The 19931-nt window shown below is 33.4% G+C and overlaps 1 protein-coding gene across 1 annotated transcript; it reads left to right on the top strand.

Annotated features, from left to right (window-relative positions):
* Nucleotides 1–6060: 6060 nt before the first annotated feature.
* Nucleotides 6061–19570, top strand: LOC127734150 (zinc finger protein 568-like). Its single transcript, XM_052243857.1, has 6 exons — nucleotides 6061–6181; nucleotides 13674–15157; nucleotides 16073–16187; nucleotides 16832–16933; nucleotides 17893–18043; nucleotides 19450–19570. Exons 2-6 carry the CDS (start codon nucleotides 13682–13684, stop codon nucleotides 19517–19519), a joined length of 1914 nt encoding a protein of 637 aa, XP_052099817.1. The 5' UTR covers nucleotides 6061–6181; nucleotides 13674–13681; the 3' UTR covers nucleotides 19520–19570.
* The last annotated feature ends 361 nt before the right edge of the window (nucleotides 19571–19931 follow it).

Raw genomic sequence — 19931 nt, 5'->3', positions numbered from 1 at the left:
TCGTTTGTCATAGATTCTGGTACTGAGATGACTGTGTGTGTCAAATTCGAGGTATAAGTAAAAAAATGAGGCGGAGGAAGCCGTGTCTGTTGTTTCTTTAATGTCTTTTTTCTGGGGGATATATTAATGGAACCCAATCAGAAAAGTTCGGATTGTTAATGGAAAGAACATCATCAATATATCTGAAAGTGAAATTAAATAACCTGGTTTCTTTGATCTTCTTGTTTTTGACAAGTGTCTGAAGGAACTACGATTCATATGAAAATTAGAAGAGGTCGGCAAGGAGAGGCGCACAGTTCGTTCCCATAGGGATGCCGACAATTTGTTGAAAAAGTCGACCTCCAAATTCTACAAATATGTTGTCAATAAGAAACTCCAGCATACTGATCACTTGTTCCTCTGTGTAGCATGTTTTACACTTTTGTTAACTATTAACAAAATATGCCTTATGGTATCCCAAAGAACGAATGAATCAATATTTATGTAGAGTCGGCATGGTTGATATATGAAAGATTCAAACCAAATTATAAGATAATACAATCTTGATTTATTTCAGACTCAAAAAGTCAATATATATATATATATATAAACAAGTCTAAATTGAAAACAACGTTCAAACCTATGATTGCGTTGGATAAAAACCGCAATTTTTAGTGATGTTAGGAATCGAAACGATATTTGGAAGGCCATATAATTTACCTGAATTTAGGATAGACTCTTGAATTTTGAAGAGTCGAAATAGGATGAACGGATCATATAAACCCGAAGGCAAATATAATACAAGCCCAAACGAAAAAATATAAACAAGTCTAAATTGAAAACGACGTTCAAACCTATGATTGCGTTGGATAAAAACCGCAATTTTTATACGTATGCATGCAAAACAAATTTCTTGGTAGAGGGGTCTAAATACAGCACAAACAACATTTTCCAAAAGACCATAAAAGTGAAAAAGTATATTTTAACAAAACGCATTTTACTAGCAGGTCGAACAACGGATGTTCTTAAACCCTGCTGACTGCCATTTGCGATTGCCAAATAAACGGATCACCAGATGTAACAAAATGGATCTTAACTATTAATTCTATACCAAACAGAAAACAATAAACTTGCGAAAAAGATGGTATACCGCAAACAAAAGGTGCAAAAATTAGTACACCATATCCGGATTTCGACAATTAATGTCTCATCAGTGATGTTATATATATAAAAAATGTCACAAATTTTCTGTCTAAACAGGATAAAAGGTTCAAATATTTTCATTATTAATCATAGTTAAAAATCAGAAGGTATACATGAGTGTTTGGATTAAAAAAAAAAGGGGGTGATTTTTTTACTGTAAATCTATTGTGTAAAGGGCATATGATACAGTTACAGGGGAGGTAATGACGTTTCTAACGTAAAATGTTATTTTTCGCGACGTCAAATTGTGACATATCGGGAAAAGATGCATTTTTCGACTGATTTTTATCATTCAGACTGATTTAACTTGAAAACGAGTTCATGGACCCCTCTTTTTAAAAATGACATTTGGTTTGATTATGTATAAAGATTATTTTTACCAATTTTTATAAACAAATCACCGATGATTTTTTTTCTAAATCAGATAGATATACTACGGAAGCCGATAAGGGCCATTCAAAAAAAAAAATTATGTCGTAATTACGACATAGCATGTCGTAATTTCGACATAACATGTCGTTATAACGACATCGCTATATCGTAATTTCGACATAACATGTCGTTATAACGACATCGCTATGTCGTAATTTCGACATAACATGTCGTTATTACGACATCACTATGTCGTAATAACGACATAGCTATGTCGTAATAACGACATCGCTATATATATATATAAAAGAATATGTATTATGATTGCCAAGAGACTTAATGACACAGAAATTAACAACTATAGGTCATCATAATGGCCTCAATAATGAGGAAAGCCCCCGCATAGTCAGCTATAAAAGAGGGACGAAAGATACCAGAGGGAGAGTTCCCGACATGACAGCTGTTTAATCATTTAATTTAAACGAATGAAAATAACGGTTTTAATAATGTACAAACAAAGACCGGAAAACGAATATGTAACACAGCAAACAAATGACAACCACTGAATTACAGACTCCTGACCGCTATGTGATAATAACGGCAACCTTATAGTTTAACTTTTCACTTTTTGATGCGATAGGCATTTCAAAATGGTTGTCAGTAAAGGCAAAGTTTGTAGCGGAAACAAATTCATCTTTTTTTTTTTTAGAATAATGAACACTATATGCAATCAAGCTTAATTAAAGTTATTCACTTGCACCTCAGACTTGCACATACTAGAACTTTATTTATAATCAAGTCAAATGAGACCCAGTTGAATAGGGGAGCAATTCAAGCTCCTTGGAGCCTCTAATTATGTTTGGCATGTACAGATTTGTGTAAATTATGAAGTCCTGCATTTCCATTGCAGGTTCTGAATAAGATGAATTTTAAGCTTTTCCCAATAAAGACTATGTTAAACTTTGGACTCATAGTGCTCAGACCCACGGATCTCTGTACCTTCATTTGTACACACTTGAATCTTAATGAACTACTGAGGCTTGAAGCAAATTATAACTGTATTGCTATTGTTGGTTCTTAATGAGATTCTTCAAGCGTCCTCCCCATTGAAGCCCTATTAAAACTTTGTACCCCAAGTTCTTTTAACCACTGTTCCCCAGGGCAACTATTCCTACAAACTTAAGGGGAGGGTTCGGATTCCGCTAACATGTTTAACCTCGCCACATTCTTTATGTATGTGTATGTCCCAAGTCTTTAATTTACATATTTGTTTTTCGTTTATTTTTGTACATAAAATAGGCCGCTAGTTTTTCTCGTTTGAATTGTATTACATTTGTCATTTCGGGGCCTTTTATGGCTGACTATGCGGTATGGGCTGTGATCATTGTTGAAGGCCGTACGGTGACTTTAATTGTAAATTTCTGTGTCATTTGGTTTCTTGTTGAGAGTTGCGTTTTTGAACAAACCAGCGTATCCCAAGGCCTTGATAACCTCTGTAGGCCCCAAAGAAGACGAAAAAAAAACATCAAAATTGGAGAGAAAACTGAAAAAAATTGTTTCTAACCTCAGGGATATTAACCCTTGGCTATCTTAGATTTAATGCAATCAGTATGCATCAGCATCAGGGTACAGCTCATTTGCATATAATTTGCATATTTTTACAAATACTCGAAATTTAGACAATTTCTGATAACAATTCAGCATGCCAAGGGTTAATATCCCTGAGGTTAGAAACCATTTATTTTCTGTTTTCTCTCCAATTTTGATGTTTTTTTTTCGTCTTATTTGGGGCCTACAGAGGTTATCAAGGCTTTGGGATACTCTGGTTTGTTCAAAAACGCAACTCTCAACAAGAAACCAAAGGACACAGAAATTAACAATTATAGGTCACCGTACGGCCTTCAACAATGATCACAGCCCATACCGCATAGTCAGCTATAAAAGGCCCCGAAATGACAAATGTAATACAATTCAAACGAGAAAAACTAGCGGCCTATTCTATGTACAAAAATAAACGAAAAACAAATATGTAAATTAAAGACTTGGGACAGACACATACATTAAGAATGTGGCGGGGTTAAACATGTTAGCGGGATCCCAAACCTCCCTCTAAGTTTGTAGGAATAGTTGTCCTGGGGAACAGTGGTTAAAAGAACTTGGGGTACAAAGTTTTAATAGGGCTTCAATGGGGAGGACGCTTGAAGAATCTCATTAAGAACCAACAATAGCAATACAGTTATAATTTGCTTCAAGCCTCAGTAGTTCATTAAGATTCAAGTGTGTACAAATGAAGGTACAGAGATCCGTGGGTCTGAGCACTATGAGTCCAAAGTTTAACATAGTCTTTATTGGGAAAAGCTTAAAATTCATCTTATTCAGAACCTGCAATGCCAAACATAATTAGAGGATCCAGGGAGCTTGAATTGCTCCCCTATTCAACTGGGTCTCATTTGACTTGATTATAAATAAAGTTCTAGTATGTGCAAGTCTGAGGTGCTAGTGAATAACTTTAATTAAGCTTGATTGCATAAAGTGTTCAATATTCTAAAAAAAAAAAAAGATGAATTTGTTTACGATACAAACTTTGCCTTTACTGGCGACCATTTTGAAATTCCTATCGCTTCAAAAAGTGAAAAGTTAAACTATAAGGTTGTCGTTATTATCAGATAGCGGTCAGGAGTCTGTAATTCAGTGGTTGTCATTTGTTGCTGTGTTACATATTCGTGTTTCGGTCTTTGTTTGTACATTATTAAAACCGTTATTTTCACTCGTTTGAATTAAATTGTTAAACAGCTGTCATTTCGGGGACTCTCCCTCTGGTATCTTTCGTCCCTCTTTCATAGCTGACTATGCGGGGGCTTTTCTCATTATTGAGGGCATTATGATGACCTATAGTTGCTTATTTCTGTGTCATTTAGTCTCTTGGCAATCATAATACATATTCTTTTATATATATAGCGATGTCGTTTTTACGACATAGCTATGTCGTAATTACGACATAGCTATAGTGATGTCGTAATTACGACTTGTTATGTCGAAATTACGACATAGCGATGTCGTTATAACGACATGTTATGTCGAAATTACGACATAGCGATGTCGTTATAACGACATGTTATGTCGAAATTACGACATAGCGATGTCGTTATAACGACTTGTTATGTCGAAATTACGACATATCGATGTCGTTATAACGACATGTTATGTCGAAATTACGACATAGCGATGTCGTTATAACGACATGTTATGTCGAAATTACGACATAGCGATGTCGTTTAAACGACATGTTATGTCGAAATTACGACATAGTGATGTCGTTATTACGACATGTTATGTCGAAATTACGACATAGCGATGTCGTTATAACGACATGTTATGTCGAAATTACGACATAGCGATGTCGTTATAACGACTTGTTATGTCGAAATTACGACATATCGATGTCGTTATAACGACATGTTATGTCGAAATTACGACATAGCGATGTCGTTATAACGACATGTTATGTCGAAATTACGACATAGCGATGTCGTTTAAACGACATGTTATGTCGAAATTACGACATAGTGATGTCGTTATTACGACATGTTATGTCGTAATTACGACATGTTATGTCGTAATTACGACATAAAATTTTTTTTTTGAATGGCCCTTATCGGCTTCCGTAATATACAGCAAAAAATGCCGTTTTTTTTACTAAAATCATGAAAATATGAATAAATAGATTATTTCCAAAGAAGTGTTACACAATTCTGTAGAGAAGATATTACGGATGTTTTTACAAAAGTCCGTTTGCGTTTATCTTTTGAAACAAACAAAAAAAGTTAGGTATGTCTTTCCAATTAAAGGATAGACATTTCAAAGAAACCGAAATTTCCAGTAAATGTCTAAAATTTCTACCCCATTTATCTCTAAAAATAGCACATGAAGGTATAATTTTTATTACATATTTGAACTGACTAGGTGAAAAACAGCTTGTATGCAAACTTTAGTCAAAAATTCACCGTGGGATCAAAACTGTATCGTATGCCCTTAAGGGAGCTACCATTTGATTTTTAGGGGGGGGGGCTAGGATGAAATTTGAAAAAAGGCAAGACAGGAGTTTTGAGTAAAAAAAAAAAGGCAGGATGAGCAACTTTGCCAATAAAAGGCAGGTTGACAATTTATGTAAAAAAAGTCAGGATAAAGTAATAAAAAAAAGGCAGGACCGAAAATAGAGTGAAAAATAAAAAGGCAGGACAGAGATTACAACTAAAAAAAAAGGCAGGACACAATTTTTCATCCTAGCCCCCCCCCCCCCCCCCCCCCCCCCCCCCCCCCCGATAAAAATCAAATGGTAGCTCCCTAATAGCAAATGAACCTACTTGTCCTTTATTTTATCTTCTCGCTAATATTTTTCTTCTTGTCGCTTCTGGACGCTTTTTGTCGCTTCTTGTCGCTAATTAGTGAGACCGCCTTACAAATATAAAGGGACATAATCCAACTACTTCCGGTACTGAAAAAAAAAAACAACACAGCGCAGTATAGTGCACATTGCAGAAAGATCAGCAGAATGTGTGGTGAAAAAGATAGCAGAGCATAATGAAGTTTGAATTAACAATATTCTTTTCATAAAAAGGAAACCTAAGTAAGATTTAAAGAGAAATAGCTAATGCAATGACTATAATATTACGGTGTACGTATGAAAAAAATGAACCAGACGTAAATACATGTACATGGTCTTCAAAAAATGACGTCATAAAGCATATATTTTTACGTCACAATGTCCTATGACACGTCTTTTCCAAAATGACCACAAGGTCTAACGGGACAGTCCATTCATAAAATCGAAATTGAAATCTTATGTATTCCTTATGAAGTTATGGTATAAATTATCTGAGTCCTGTGTGGGTTTTTGATTGACACTGGCTACTATTAGTTTTACCAGCAACATATATATTGATGGGAATTGACACACCTAATTATAGCCGATTTTATCGTTGGGTCATAGTAAATAAATGACACGATATGGAAACGGATGTGTAAAATACGTTTCTCGCTATTATCTTAATAATTTTTGATAATGTCAATCAAATGTTATTCAAACTAAGTAACAAGTGATGCCAGTGTATCGAACATGTAATCTATCACTTCAAATTTGTCATAATACATTTATTTCATTACAGAAGGGTACAGAATGCAAAAGGGTAATAAAAATATGGCACTGATTGCATTCCCAGTAACCGCGAATTTCACAAACCATTATTAAACACTTCACATCAAATAAATCACACTTATATTGGTAATTTTATATGACAAGATATAACTTCTTTATGATAAAACTTGTATTTGTTGAACATTTGGAATTATGTGGTTAATTTATTGAGCAGTTCCTCCTATAGTTTTTCAGTCAGATGCTTCCAAAAGCCAGAAATCTCGCTAAGTCTTGTATAGTTCGGGATTTTATCAATTTTATACTGAAAGGCCTATCAGATTCATTTCCCTTTAGATATACTGTTCCCAGGTATTACCTTGAAAATGTAACAATAGGACAAAATTTATTATTACGTTGTGCACTAATTGGCAGAATGCTAGGTTGGGTTAGGAACCAATTAATCACGAGCATAACAATAATATTTGTGTCAATGGTTACGTTGTGTTATTGTTACATTCATGCATTTCAATATATATGCTGGGAAAGAAGTATATATAGTATGGACCATATAAAATACAACTTGAACACTTTTATTCGTAAAAAATTCAATTATGCAATATTGCATATAGATTATATATTTTTATTTACAATGGCAGCTACTGCACATCTAATATGTGCTCTTATATGTGCTTCTGGGTGCATGTTTTAGTCCGACCTATTTTTATTAGCCAAACGAGTGATGCAGCAATGTGCATGTCGATTTTGCACACTAAACAGTTCCACTCTGCAATTTTCCTATTTGAAGTTAAATCATTCATATTGATTTAATGACCAATTGATATTTATATAGGAAGAAAAAACCTACCTTTGCTTTGAACATCCTCCATCAGATTTTGAAATGAAACTACATCTTCCATGGATACATGCATACACAAGTTCACAATATTTTTAGTTCACTGCTGTCAAACTTGCATTTGAAGTATCAATTTTTCCTGAACTTCGTTTATATAACTGTATAATGTTTGAATCTTTGTTTCCCTTTGTATTCCCCCAGTTTAGCGGATGGGGCATTAAGGTTTACCCTTGTCCATACGTCCGTCCGTACATACATCCCAATAAAGAAGATTAAAACAATTAATACTTAAAAACTATTCAAACACTATTTGTTGAATAATAATAATTATCAAGCCAGTGTTCTCCCCAGGATTTTTTGATAGTGCTGTGGTAAGCATGTGATACTAGATTGATTCACCTTACGTGTTTGCGACGTGATGTGACATTTGTACTGTCATGTTGGTTATAAAGTATTAAATAGACAAAAACCTGGTTTTTTTATATACATATATGCATTTACAGAAATGGAAATAAGTTACATTTACATTTTATTGAGCATTGAAAATTAAAATGCCAAATAATTGAAGTATTTTGATTTTATTACCACTCCATCCCCCCTTTTTTTAAAGTAAGTATTTTCAATTTAACATGTTAGCGGGATCCCAACCCTCCCCCTAACCTGGGACAGTGGTGTAACAGTACAACATAAGAACAAACTATAAAATCAGTTGAAAGAGGCTTAACTCATCAGATGAATAAAAATACAAATACTACAATTACAAGTGGACGTGGCCGGGTACTTGTACATCCAAACAACAAAAAGACACTAAGTACAGATCTGAGAGTACTCACAGTTACTGACAGCTAGTTCAAAGCCACTAACAACTAATAAAAAAAATCATGCATCTAAGACTAAATTATCAATCCGTACACATCCAACATCCAATGGATTTAGTGTAAAGACGTCATAAACAGTCAGAGAAAAACATGACCTTGTGCAATGCCAAGATACAGGTATCGACAGATTGTAGATCCATGAATGTGTATATGTATATAACAATAATATTTAGTTTGCTTTTAATTTACTGAAAACAAAATCAATATCAGTACCAATAAAAACAATATTTAATGATCTAATTACAGTGTTGAATTGGTAACCTTTTAGAATAAGTTTATTTAAAGGATCGATAAGTTTACCAGAATCGTTTCTAAATTTCCGGGTACGGTAAACAATATTGCCGTAAAAATGAGGATGTGCAAAAATCCCGTTTGAAATAAGTTTTCTACAGGTACAACCAAACTTCAAAACCAAATCTTTATATCTGTGGAAGAATTTAGTAAAGGTTTTAAGTCATTTTTGGTAACGAAATCCCTGGCTTAATAATTTACCAGTAATACATAGATTACGTTCGTTAAAATCAAAAACGCCACAACAGACACGGGCATAGCGGACGAGTTGTGAAATATAAACAACTTAAGATGGTGCCAAAGGAACATCACCATCCAAAAAGTGAAAATTAACAATAGGGAACGAAAAATCGTCCCTTTTGTTGTAAATTTTAGTGTGGAGTTTCCCGTGTAAAAACATAGTATAGCTTATTTCCAATGGGGTCCCTTGTTTGAAAATATATAAAAATAATATTTTAATTTGTTGTTAAAATTTGACTTTCACCAAAAAAAAAGAAAGAAAGATCAAATGTTTCTTAAACAACATATTAAAAGGTCTCCAGTTTCAATGTTTCTTGCTGTTATTTTTATACGACGGCAAAAAATTTTTGTGGTCGTATATTGGTATCACGTTGTCGTTGTCGTCGTCCGAAGACAGTAGGTTTCCGGACAATAACTTTAGTATAAGTAAATAGATATCTATGAGATTTAAACACAATGTTTATAACCACATAAGGAAGATCGGGATTGATTTTGGGGATTATGGTCCCAACAGTTTAGGAATTAGGGGCAAAAAAAGGGCCCAAATATGCATTTTTGTAGTTTCCAGACAATAACTTGTGTTTAAGTGTATGAATCTCTCTGAAATTATACCACAAGTTTCCATACCACAAAGGGATGGTGAGTATTGACTTAAGGGGGTTATGGCTCAAACCATTTAGGAATTAGGGGCAAAAAAGGGGAAAAACAAGGGTTTCCTGGTTAATGGACAATTTTAAAGCAGTTTAAGGGAGGTAATCCAATCACATTTAATATACAATGGTGTGTATGTTTTGGATTACCTCCCTTACACTGCTTGTAAATTATGTATAAGAAATGCTCTATTGTCTTGAGGTGATTAGCTGTCAATTTATTTTTAAATGTTACAGTAATTAATATTAATTTTAGCCTTGAATATGTATGTCATTTTCTATTTTAGGACTTTTATGATGTATTTTAATGGGTAATTATGGTTGCAAACTCCTTTAGAAATTTGAATTGAGATTATGACCTTATCTTGAGGGAAAGAATTTTTTTTAAAAAAAGGGAAAGGGGGGAATTGAAAAATAAAATTGGGAGAAGGGGGGGGGGGGGGGGAATATGAAATTGTGGGGGGGAACATTTTTTTCTCATTTCAGATTTCAGAAATTAAAAAGAAAATTTCTTCAAATATTATTTTTTTTTGCAAAAAAAAGATGGGAAGGGGGGTCAATACGCAACAGCATAGTGTATTGCACAAAAGCATAAATTGAATATAAATTCAAATCATATTACCAATACTAAGTTTTTTGACTACAGTTATTCTGTGTCGGAAACCTATTTTGTGTCAGATATTTAATTACAATCCAAGTTCAAACCTGTATCAAGCGCAAATATTGTGTCCATATTTGCCCCAACTGTTCAGGGTTGGACCTCTGCGGTCGTATCCAGCTGTGCTTGGCGACGCAATTTATGAGAATTTTTACTTGAATTATTATTTTTTGTTATAATCTCTTAACATTATTATTTTTTGTTTTCAATCATATACATATACAAAAGTTGAAATCTGCTATGCCTATATTCTGATAACTGTTCAGGGTTGGACCTTTGTGGTCGTATCCAGCTGCGCTCAGCGAAGCAATTTATTAATTGTTCTTTAACTACAGTCTTAAAAGCAGATCTATTTGTTATATTTTTTATGTTGGATGGTAGATCTAGATTGTTCCAGTCTTGTATAGAATTATAGACAAAGCTGTTTTTATTACAGTTTTTGTCTCGCCTTGACGGAGTCAAAAAGCGAGACATAAGTATGCTGTTTCCGGTGTCGGCATCAACAATGTATTAGTTTGTGATTAGGTCTAGTTCATGGTGAACCACTAGTGGTAGGTCAATGATATTTGGTATGCAGATGTATTAGCATTGGCACATCTCATTACCATGGAGATTATTTGGCCCTGCCCCCTCATTCATGGTCTATTGACTTTGAAACTTTGCTTAGTTTACATGTATTAGTTTTTGTCTCACCTTGACAGAGTCAAAAAGCGAGACATAGGTTTGCTGTTTCCGGCGGCGGCGTCAACAATGTATTAGTTTGTGATTAGGTCTAGTTCATGGTGAACCACTAGTGGTCGGTCAATGATACTTGGTATGCAGTTGTATAAGCATTGGCACATCTCATTACCATGGAGATTATTTGGCCCTACCCCCATATTCATGGTCTATTGACTTTGAAACTTTGCTTAGTTTACATGTATTAGTTTGTGATTAGGTCAGTTAATTGGGAACCACTAGTGGTAGGTCAATGATATTTAGTATGCAGTTGTATAAGCATTGGCATATCTCATTACCATGGAGATAATTTGGCCCTGCCCCCTCAGTCAAGGTGTATTGACTTTGAAACTTTGCTTAGTTTACATGTATTAGTTTGTGATTTGGTCAGTTTATTGGGAACCACTAGTGGTAGGTCAATGATATCTGGTATGCAGTTGTATAAGCATTGGCATATCTCATTTCCATGGAGATTATTTGGCCCCGCCCCCTCAGTCATGGTCTATTGACTTTGAAACTTTTGCTTAGTTTTCATGTAATAGTTTATGATTAGGTCAGTTTAAGGGGAACTGTTAGTGGTAGGTCAATGAGAATTGGTATGCAGTTGTATAAGCATTAGCACATCTCATTTCCATGGAGAATATTTGGTCCTTAGCCCTCAGTAATGGTCTATTGAATTTGAAACTTTTGCGTAGTTTACATGTATTAGTTTGTAATTAGGTCAGTTTAAAATGAACCACTAATGTTAAGTCTATGATATTCGGTATGCAAATGTATTGGCATTTGCAAGTTTCATTTCCATGGAAATTATATAACGCCCACCCCCTTATTATGGTTCATTGACTTTGAAACTTTTAAATAGTTTACAAGTTAATGTTTGTGTTAAGGTTTGTTTAAAAATTAAATGGAACAACTATGAAAAGTCAATGGTATTTGGTTTACATTTCAATGTAATTAATTGTAGCCAGCGCCTTTTTGATTTGACTGCTCAGAAAATAATTGTGTGGATAGCCAAATCAGAAAATATTTAGGGTTGGGTCAGTGTGCCACCAAATCCATGGTAGTAAAATCAGTTTGTTGATTGTCAGACAGGAGCAAAGGAAACCACTCTGGTCTATGAATCCCGAAGAGATTAGAACGAGACGTAGTTATTCCATAGATTTATAATAAGCATTAGATCAGCTGTATTCAGTGTAAGGAATGATTGTAAGGAGGCAGGATTCATCTGACCTTGACCTTTTTTCATGGTTCATTAGACAATGTAAAGTTTTCATGGTTTATCAGAAACTATTTGCAGTTGGTCAACTATATTTGGTGAATGGAATGATTGTAAGCAATACATGTGTGTCTGGCATGGTTAATCCGACCTTGACCTCATTTTGATGGTTCATTGGTCCATGTTTAGTTTTCATGGTTACATGCATGTCTGTTGCTCAGATACTACAAGCAATAGGTCAAATGTAGTGTATGGAATGATTTCATGGTGTACATGGTGTACATGTTGTCTTGTATGGTTCATCTGACCATGACATTATATTTATGGTTCATTGGTCAATGTTCAATTTTCTTAATTAGGTCTGTTTCTTAGATAGATAAGGAATTGACTAACAATATCTGGTGGATGATATGATTGTAAGGTCTGTCTGGCAGAGTTCATCTGACCTTGATTTCATTTACATGGATCATTGATATGTTAAGTTTATGTGGTACTTTTAGTAAAACCTTCTTATTGCAGACATTCAACACAAATTTAATCACAATAAGTAAAGCAGGTGATACATTTCAAGGTGTGCACTCTTGATTAGATTTAAGTATATTTTACATTTCTTTACACTGATCATGCGTGTAGAGTTGCCTGAAAGTTTTCTTAATTTTTAAATCCACAAATACGAATGTTTTCTAGTATGTCAACAAAAAAAATAATTGTATTGCTTGTCATTTATTAGATGTCTTTCGTTGTCAACTGATTGTTTAAATGAAAACCATATTCTGTAAATATAACAACAGGTTTAATTTAATGGTAAAATTAGTTAAAGCCAATTATTTGGTAGAGCGAGTATACAATTACATATATAAATAAGAACAAAAGAAATTTGGGGTACTGTTATGTCAATGACACATGACAAAAATGAATGAAAGAAAATTGATTACCTTAAATATGAATTTCAGTGATGCACAAGTGCCCTTGGTATAAGACTGGCTCTGATTTTAACGTAATCTTAACTGACAAAATTAAGTGATGAGACTGTGGTAACCACTGACAAGATTCTTAGCCTAGCGTAGGCATTTAGACATTTGGTAGTAAGATTTGTGAGTACATGTACATGTAGTAAGCTCTCCTTAACCCATACCCAAAAGTTATTTGGAACAAATGGGAAAAAAGTTACAGTTAAAGCACAAAATATAGGTCAAACCATTAGTATATATAGAATGCCAAAACAAAGAAAATAGATACAAAGCTTTTTAAAGCTTTAAAAATGAAATAATTTCTTTCGATTACAAAACAAGAATGAGTCAAAACTTTATTTTGCTGTAGACATTTTCACTCAGACATTCATTTTCAAGACAGATTAGAAATAAAGTTTCTTTGTTAATGTTGGCATTTTATATCTGCAGTCTGTTTAAGAAATTTTGTCTTCAAATTACCATAATGACTGGTTGGTTAGTATGAGTAAAAACTCATTGAATTATTTTTCAGTTATAATAATGGACATAAGTTGTGAAATGGAGCTTCCTTTCACTGAATCCAGTTCATTGACGGGGACTTCATTTGAACATTCAGCATCTGATCTACCAGTAAAACTCCTGGGAAGTTCAGAAGATGTTGACCATCTTCTTCATGGAAACACAGACAAGCATCTCAGTGCTGCAGATTTTAAGTTAGATCTTGGTGTGTCAAATGATTTAGTATCTGACTTCGGAATGTCAAACGAAAGTCTAATGATGCCTGAAGAACAAGCTGAAGAATATAGTATATCTGATGCAGCTTTAGAGGGTGGAGTCAGGCCAGCTGTCACATCAAGTAATATTGTTGCGATGGATAACATTAATTATGTTCACTCCATCCCTCTTATATCAACTTTATCAGGTATACAGACAGTTCAGGTTATTCCATTTGGATACCTGATTTCTGGTGCCAAACCAAATACTAATCAACAGACAGAATCAACACAGGTTAATATCAATAGTTTTAATCAGTCAACACCAACACAAATTCAGACTGTACATAATGCTGTTGTTATTGGCAACCTCATGATGTTGAAGAATTTGCCAGGGAAGGATGTCAATCAAATTCAGAATAGTAATCAAGCAAAACAAGTTGATACTGATGTCCGAGCAACAGCAGAAAAATGTGTATCAAAAGTAAAGTCGTCAAATAATAAAACTTCAAATGTTGAAATGTCAAGACGAGTAGCAAATAAAAAAAATATGGTTAACAACAGACTTCATATAAACCAAAGCACAAGTTTGCAGAATAGAGTTCAAAGTTCACAGAAAAATACAAAAATTAAAATCGATGGGAAAACAATTTCTTTGACTTTTGAAGTAAAAGATGTAAGGTCATGTGACCTGACTGAATGGCAAACTGTTTCCCAAGATATTTCAACTTCCAAAGAAACTAATGACAACTCAGTTTCTACAAGTACAGTTGATAAGGAAGAGAAGCTTATTCCTATAGTAACCAAATCTTCACCACAACTGCAAATTTTTACAAATGTGAAAGATGCTTCTGATAATACAAAATATGTTTCACTTTTAAATGGACAAAATAATTGTCTGACATTAAAGAAAAATGAAAATTCCATAGAAAATAAAATAAGAAGTACAGAAATGGACATTGATAAAGAATTTGTTGAAGAATCAGAAACAACTAAATGTACAGTAACAGCTGCTAATTCAGAAAATGTAGCCAATGAAAGTAAAGACTCAAGTGATACTACTAAAGATAAAACAGAGGAATTAGAGAATGAGGTTTTGACTTTACTGGCAAATGCAAGTAAGGAGAGAACAAGAGTTGAACAGGAACAATCCAAAGGAATTCCTGGGAGGAAGAAATCTGGAAAGCCTTGTGGTAATCTACCAACTAATGAAGAGTTATTTAAATGTGATATATGTGGTTTGGAATTTAACAGGCATGGTAATTTTACCAGACACAAACTTATACATGATGTTAGATTTAAGGTAAGATTATGGATTTGTTCTCATAACCTGAGATCTCTACTCTCCAGCTGCTATTTTACAATAATAAATTAACAAAAACTATGTAGAAGAACATATAGTAAAAAATAAGTTAAGGAAAGCATTTGACTTTATAAAATGGATGTAATGCATGGCAAAATCACAAGAAAACACAATATTTACTACAATGTTTCAAATGATATTCACAGTTACAAAGCTCTAAATAGTTAACCTGCAGAAATGAAATTATGTCCTCTTACACTGCAATATTAATTTTTGTACATGAACTTCAGAGTAGATTTTAGGCAGCAGCCGGATTACGGGTAACAGTGCAGGAATTAACAATATTGCACATTACACAGACAATGACAGAGCAAAGTATTGTGCAAAATATCAATGCATAAAAAAGAAATAGTTAGTCTTGTTTCAAACTATAAACTAAGACATGTTAGGAATTGATGTAAAATCCCCACCAAAAAAAATACTGTGGATTCACTATTATTCGTTGGATACCAATTTTCGTGGTTATCCGGGAACCACGAATTCCAATGTCCAACGAATAACAAATTTTCTATAGGAATTTATGCAGACTTTGGCAAAACCACGAAATCAAATATCCACGAAAATGCAAATTTTCCTCAATCCACGAAAATTGGTACCCACGAAAATAAATGAATCCACAGTATTACATTTCTAATACTCGTTGGTGATGAAATTATTATCATTTATTTTGACTTTTTTATCTCCCAAAACATTTTTATGCATACAGTTGAAGAAATAATTGAAGAAAATTTTCTAAAATCCTGTTAAAATTAACATTTAAACTATATCATATGCTGATAAAACATAATTGCCTTTTAAAATCACATTAGTACTGTATGTTAAATAAGTAAACAAAGTAATACCTCTCTATTTAAGGACCGTTACAAATGTCCTGTATGTGAAAGAAAGTTTCTACAACGATGTGACTTAAAGCGACATTTACTGATACACTCAAACCAGGAACCATATAGGTGTCAAGAATGTGGTAAAGGTAAGGAGTTATCTCCCATGTAGACATATACTCAATAATGTAGACCAATGAAACTGTTACAAAAAGCACACATAAGATATACCCAAGTTTCTTTCTGTCATATGTCCATTGTCCATGACCTCATTTTCATGGTTCAGCGACTGCTTGAAAAAAATTATAGTTTTTTTGTCATGTGAATTTCTCACTTATTATGCGTTCTCACGAAGGTTCTTTAATTGCACATGATTTTATCTATAATCACATCACGAACTTGTTTATGTTGGAATAAAGGTATATATGTATCATCTACCATGTTTTCAAAAATAATTTTTACTTACATCAACTTATCAACACATATATATATTAAATTACCCAGTAAATATTACCGGTAAGTTTTATTTATTGAATTAGATCACCACATTGATAACTTCATAAGTATTGCATATTACATGAAAACAAAATTTCATAAAAAAGCAAAAAAATCTTAACAGTGAAGTCAAGGTCACTGCTTCAACTGAGTGACTTGTTTACTTATTATAATTACTAAAAGTGAGTATAAAGCAAAGAACTACTCTGTTTACAGAAGTTTCTCAGTTCAAGAATGAACTACTTTAATTCTGTCTAATAACGCATCTGATTTTTCCAACACTTACTTCTTTTTAAAGGTTATATACGAAGGAGTGATTTAGTAGTTCACATGAGGTTTCACAAGAAAGAACGTGTATTTTCCTGTCCTTATTGTTCAGATAAAAAGTTTTGCCAGTCAGGTATGTATGTTACCATGGATAGATTTATCTCTAGTGCCAACATTCAAGTTCGAATTTGGGTGGCGTCACTTTTACGGTTCTCTAGTTACGTTCCTGTATAATGTTATATGCAAGCAGGAGCATCATCTGTGCCCCATTCTCCTTTTATTTTATATTTTTTTTTAAATAAAATGGAAATGATAAACTAGCAAGATTGAAAAATACCAAGGGACCCTACAGATACAAGATAAAAAATTCACTCGTCTGAAACTGGATGTGCATTTAAATGCTCTAGAAAAGTAAGCATATCCTGTCTGGCATGAATAACACGTTGTTTGATGTAAAAGGACACCAGCATCATATTTATGTGAACAAAATTTTTATTATGTGGACCACTTACTTTAGATTCTTGAAAGTAAGAAAGAAAAAGTCTGTGAAACTGAAAATTAAACTTCATATCACAGTACCTAAAGTGAAATATATAATACTGTTCCATTTGATTTGCAAAAATATTGTTGACAAGATTGAAATTAGAAAGATACTAACCAGTTATAATTAAATGAAAATTTAATTTAAATTTAAGGTTAGTTAATTAAAACAGCTAGAAAGTTGGGTAAAGCAATCTTAAGTAGAGAGTTTGGGTTACCAGTAATATATAGACAGTTGGGGTAATCAGTCATGAGTAGACAGTTGGTGTAATCAGTCATGAGTAGACAGTTTGGGTAATCGGTTCATGAGTAGACAGTTGGGGTAATCAGTCATGAGTAGACAGTTGGGGTAATCATTCATGAGTAGACAGTTGGGGTAATCAGTCATGAGTAGACAGTTTGGGTAACCAGTCATAAGTTAACTGTTTGGGTAGCCATTCTTCACAAGGTGTGGAGAAAGGAATGTGTTTAAATTGTTCACTGCTTAATGCTTTGACATAGACAAAATAACTTTTCTTATACATTTTTTATCAATATCAATATTTGTGGTAGGTGATTTGAACAGACATGTACGTAATGTTCATCTACACAGCAGTACCCACAAGTGTGGACATTGTGAGCGTCAGTTCAGTAGAGAACCAGCTTTGATACAACACGAGTACACATGTCATGGACTACCTCAGAACTCTAAGAAAAGATCTAAGTGAGTGCCATTTACATTAAAATTTAAATAATGGCTGTTACTTTTGAAATTCAGGATAAAAAATGTTGTAAAGGAGAAGAAATGTATTGACCAAAGTTGTCTTTCTTAAATCAAATTTAATTTTCTTTTCATTATTAAGACTTTTCCATAATTTTTAACCAGTATGGCATTAATTTTGAATTATCATAAATCTTTGCCTAACCTAAAAATTTGTAAGTTGGCTATTGCTAATATGTCATTTTACAAGTTCGATACCAAACCAGGGTTTCCCAGTTGGAGGCAAGGAATTCAGCCACATTTTTATACGCCCGTTTACGGGACGTATTATGGTATACTGTTGTCCGTCCGTCTGTCCGTCCGTCTGTCCGTCGTCAACATGTCAGACATTAACTCAAAAATGCTTTAACCAATTTGCATAAAACTTTGGTGAATTGTTTATATCTATTGACCTGAGCTCCCTTTCGTTTTTTATAAAATTTAGATTTTACGTTTCAGAGTTAAGGGGTTTTATTGATTAAAAAAAGGGGGATTTTCCAGTTTTCGGACAATAAGTCAAGAATGCTTTCACCAACTTGCAAGAAAGTGTGGTGAATTGTTTATATCTATTGACATGAGCTCCCTTTCGATTTTTATAAATTTTAGATTTTTGTTTCCGAGTTGCAGGGTTTTATTCATAAAAAAAGGGGGGATTTTCTAGTTTTCTGACAAAAACTCAAAAATGCTTTCAGCAATTCTTATGAAACTTTTGAGAATTGTTTGTATATATTGATGTAAGCTCCCTTTAGAATTTTATAAATTTTACATTTTACATTTCTGAGTTATGGGGTTTTATTCATTAAAAAAAGGGGTGATTTTCCAGTTTTCGGACAATAACTCAAAAATGCTGTCACCAATTCTCATGATGTAAGCTCCCTTTTTATATTCATAAATTTCTAATATGACATTGAGAATTTATTGAACTTTATTTGTTTATAGTCTGACAACAGATTTACTAAGTATTGCACAACAGTAAGAAATCTTTAATTGAATATAAATTCAATTCATATAACCAATTTCAAGTTCTTTGACTACATTTATTCAGAAACCTATAATATGTCAAATATTTAATTACAATTCAAATTCAGACCTGAATCAAGCTTGAATATTGTGTCCATTTTTGCCCCAACTGTTCAGGGTTGGACCTCTGCTGGCGTATCTAGCTGCGCTCAGCGAAGCAGTTTATTTATATTTGTTCTGTTAAGTGAGTGACTTGTACCTTGATTTGGTTTCCATTAACTGATATAGAATCCTTTAAAATGTGGATCATCAACAGCATTAACCAGTTTTACATACCAGAAAAAAACCATCAATATCTTGTACATGTTGTAGTTACCTATATATAAAATTAACAATTATTTTGATTTCAGGGTTGGAATATCCAATAGTGCTGGAACTAAAGGAAAATCAGCTAACAAGAAGAAAACAGATGTAGCTTGATAAATTGTGCTGCCTGTTGACTTATTGATGTTGTAAGATAAGTTTTGTAAGTCATCTTTCTTTAAGTAACATGGCCCAAATCTCTCATCAATCGGCTAATGTCTTGTTTTTTTTTTTTATCTCTCATTGCATAAACCATTCTAGTATTTCCTTTAATAAAATTGCCACCATAATAAAGGTCAGCGACAAAATCTTGTTGCCAATTCAATAATAATTGTACTAAAGCCACTTTTTTCAGACATGCATCATGTTTTGTGATAACTTTTTAGATCAATGACACATAAAACAGTTTGAATAAAGGTTTCCTAGCTCATCATGATCATTGAACATCATTAAAAGCCTTCCTAACTTCAATATCAAGCAATAGAAAATCTTTAATTTTTCAGTAACACCCAAGGTGAAACCTTTAAAC

This window comes from Mytilus californianus, unplaced genomic scaffold (genome assembly GCF_021869535.1).
Source record: "Mytilus californianus isolate M0D057914Y unplaced genomic scaffold, xbMytCali1.0.p SCAF_3, whole genome shotgun sequence".
NCBI lineage: Eukaryota > Metazoa > Mollusca > Bivalvia > Mytilida > Mytilidae > Mytilus > Mytilus californianus.
This window is presented reverse-complemented; position numbering and strand designations above follow the sequence as displayed.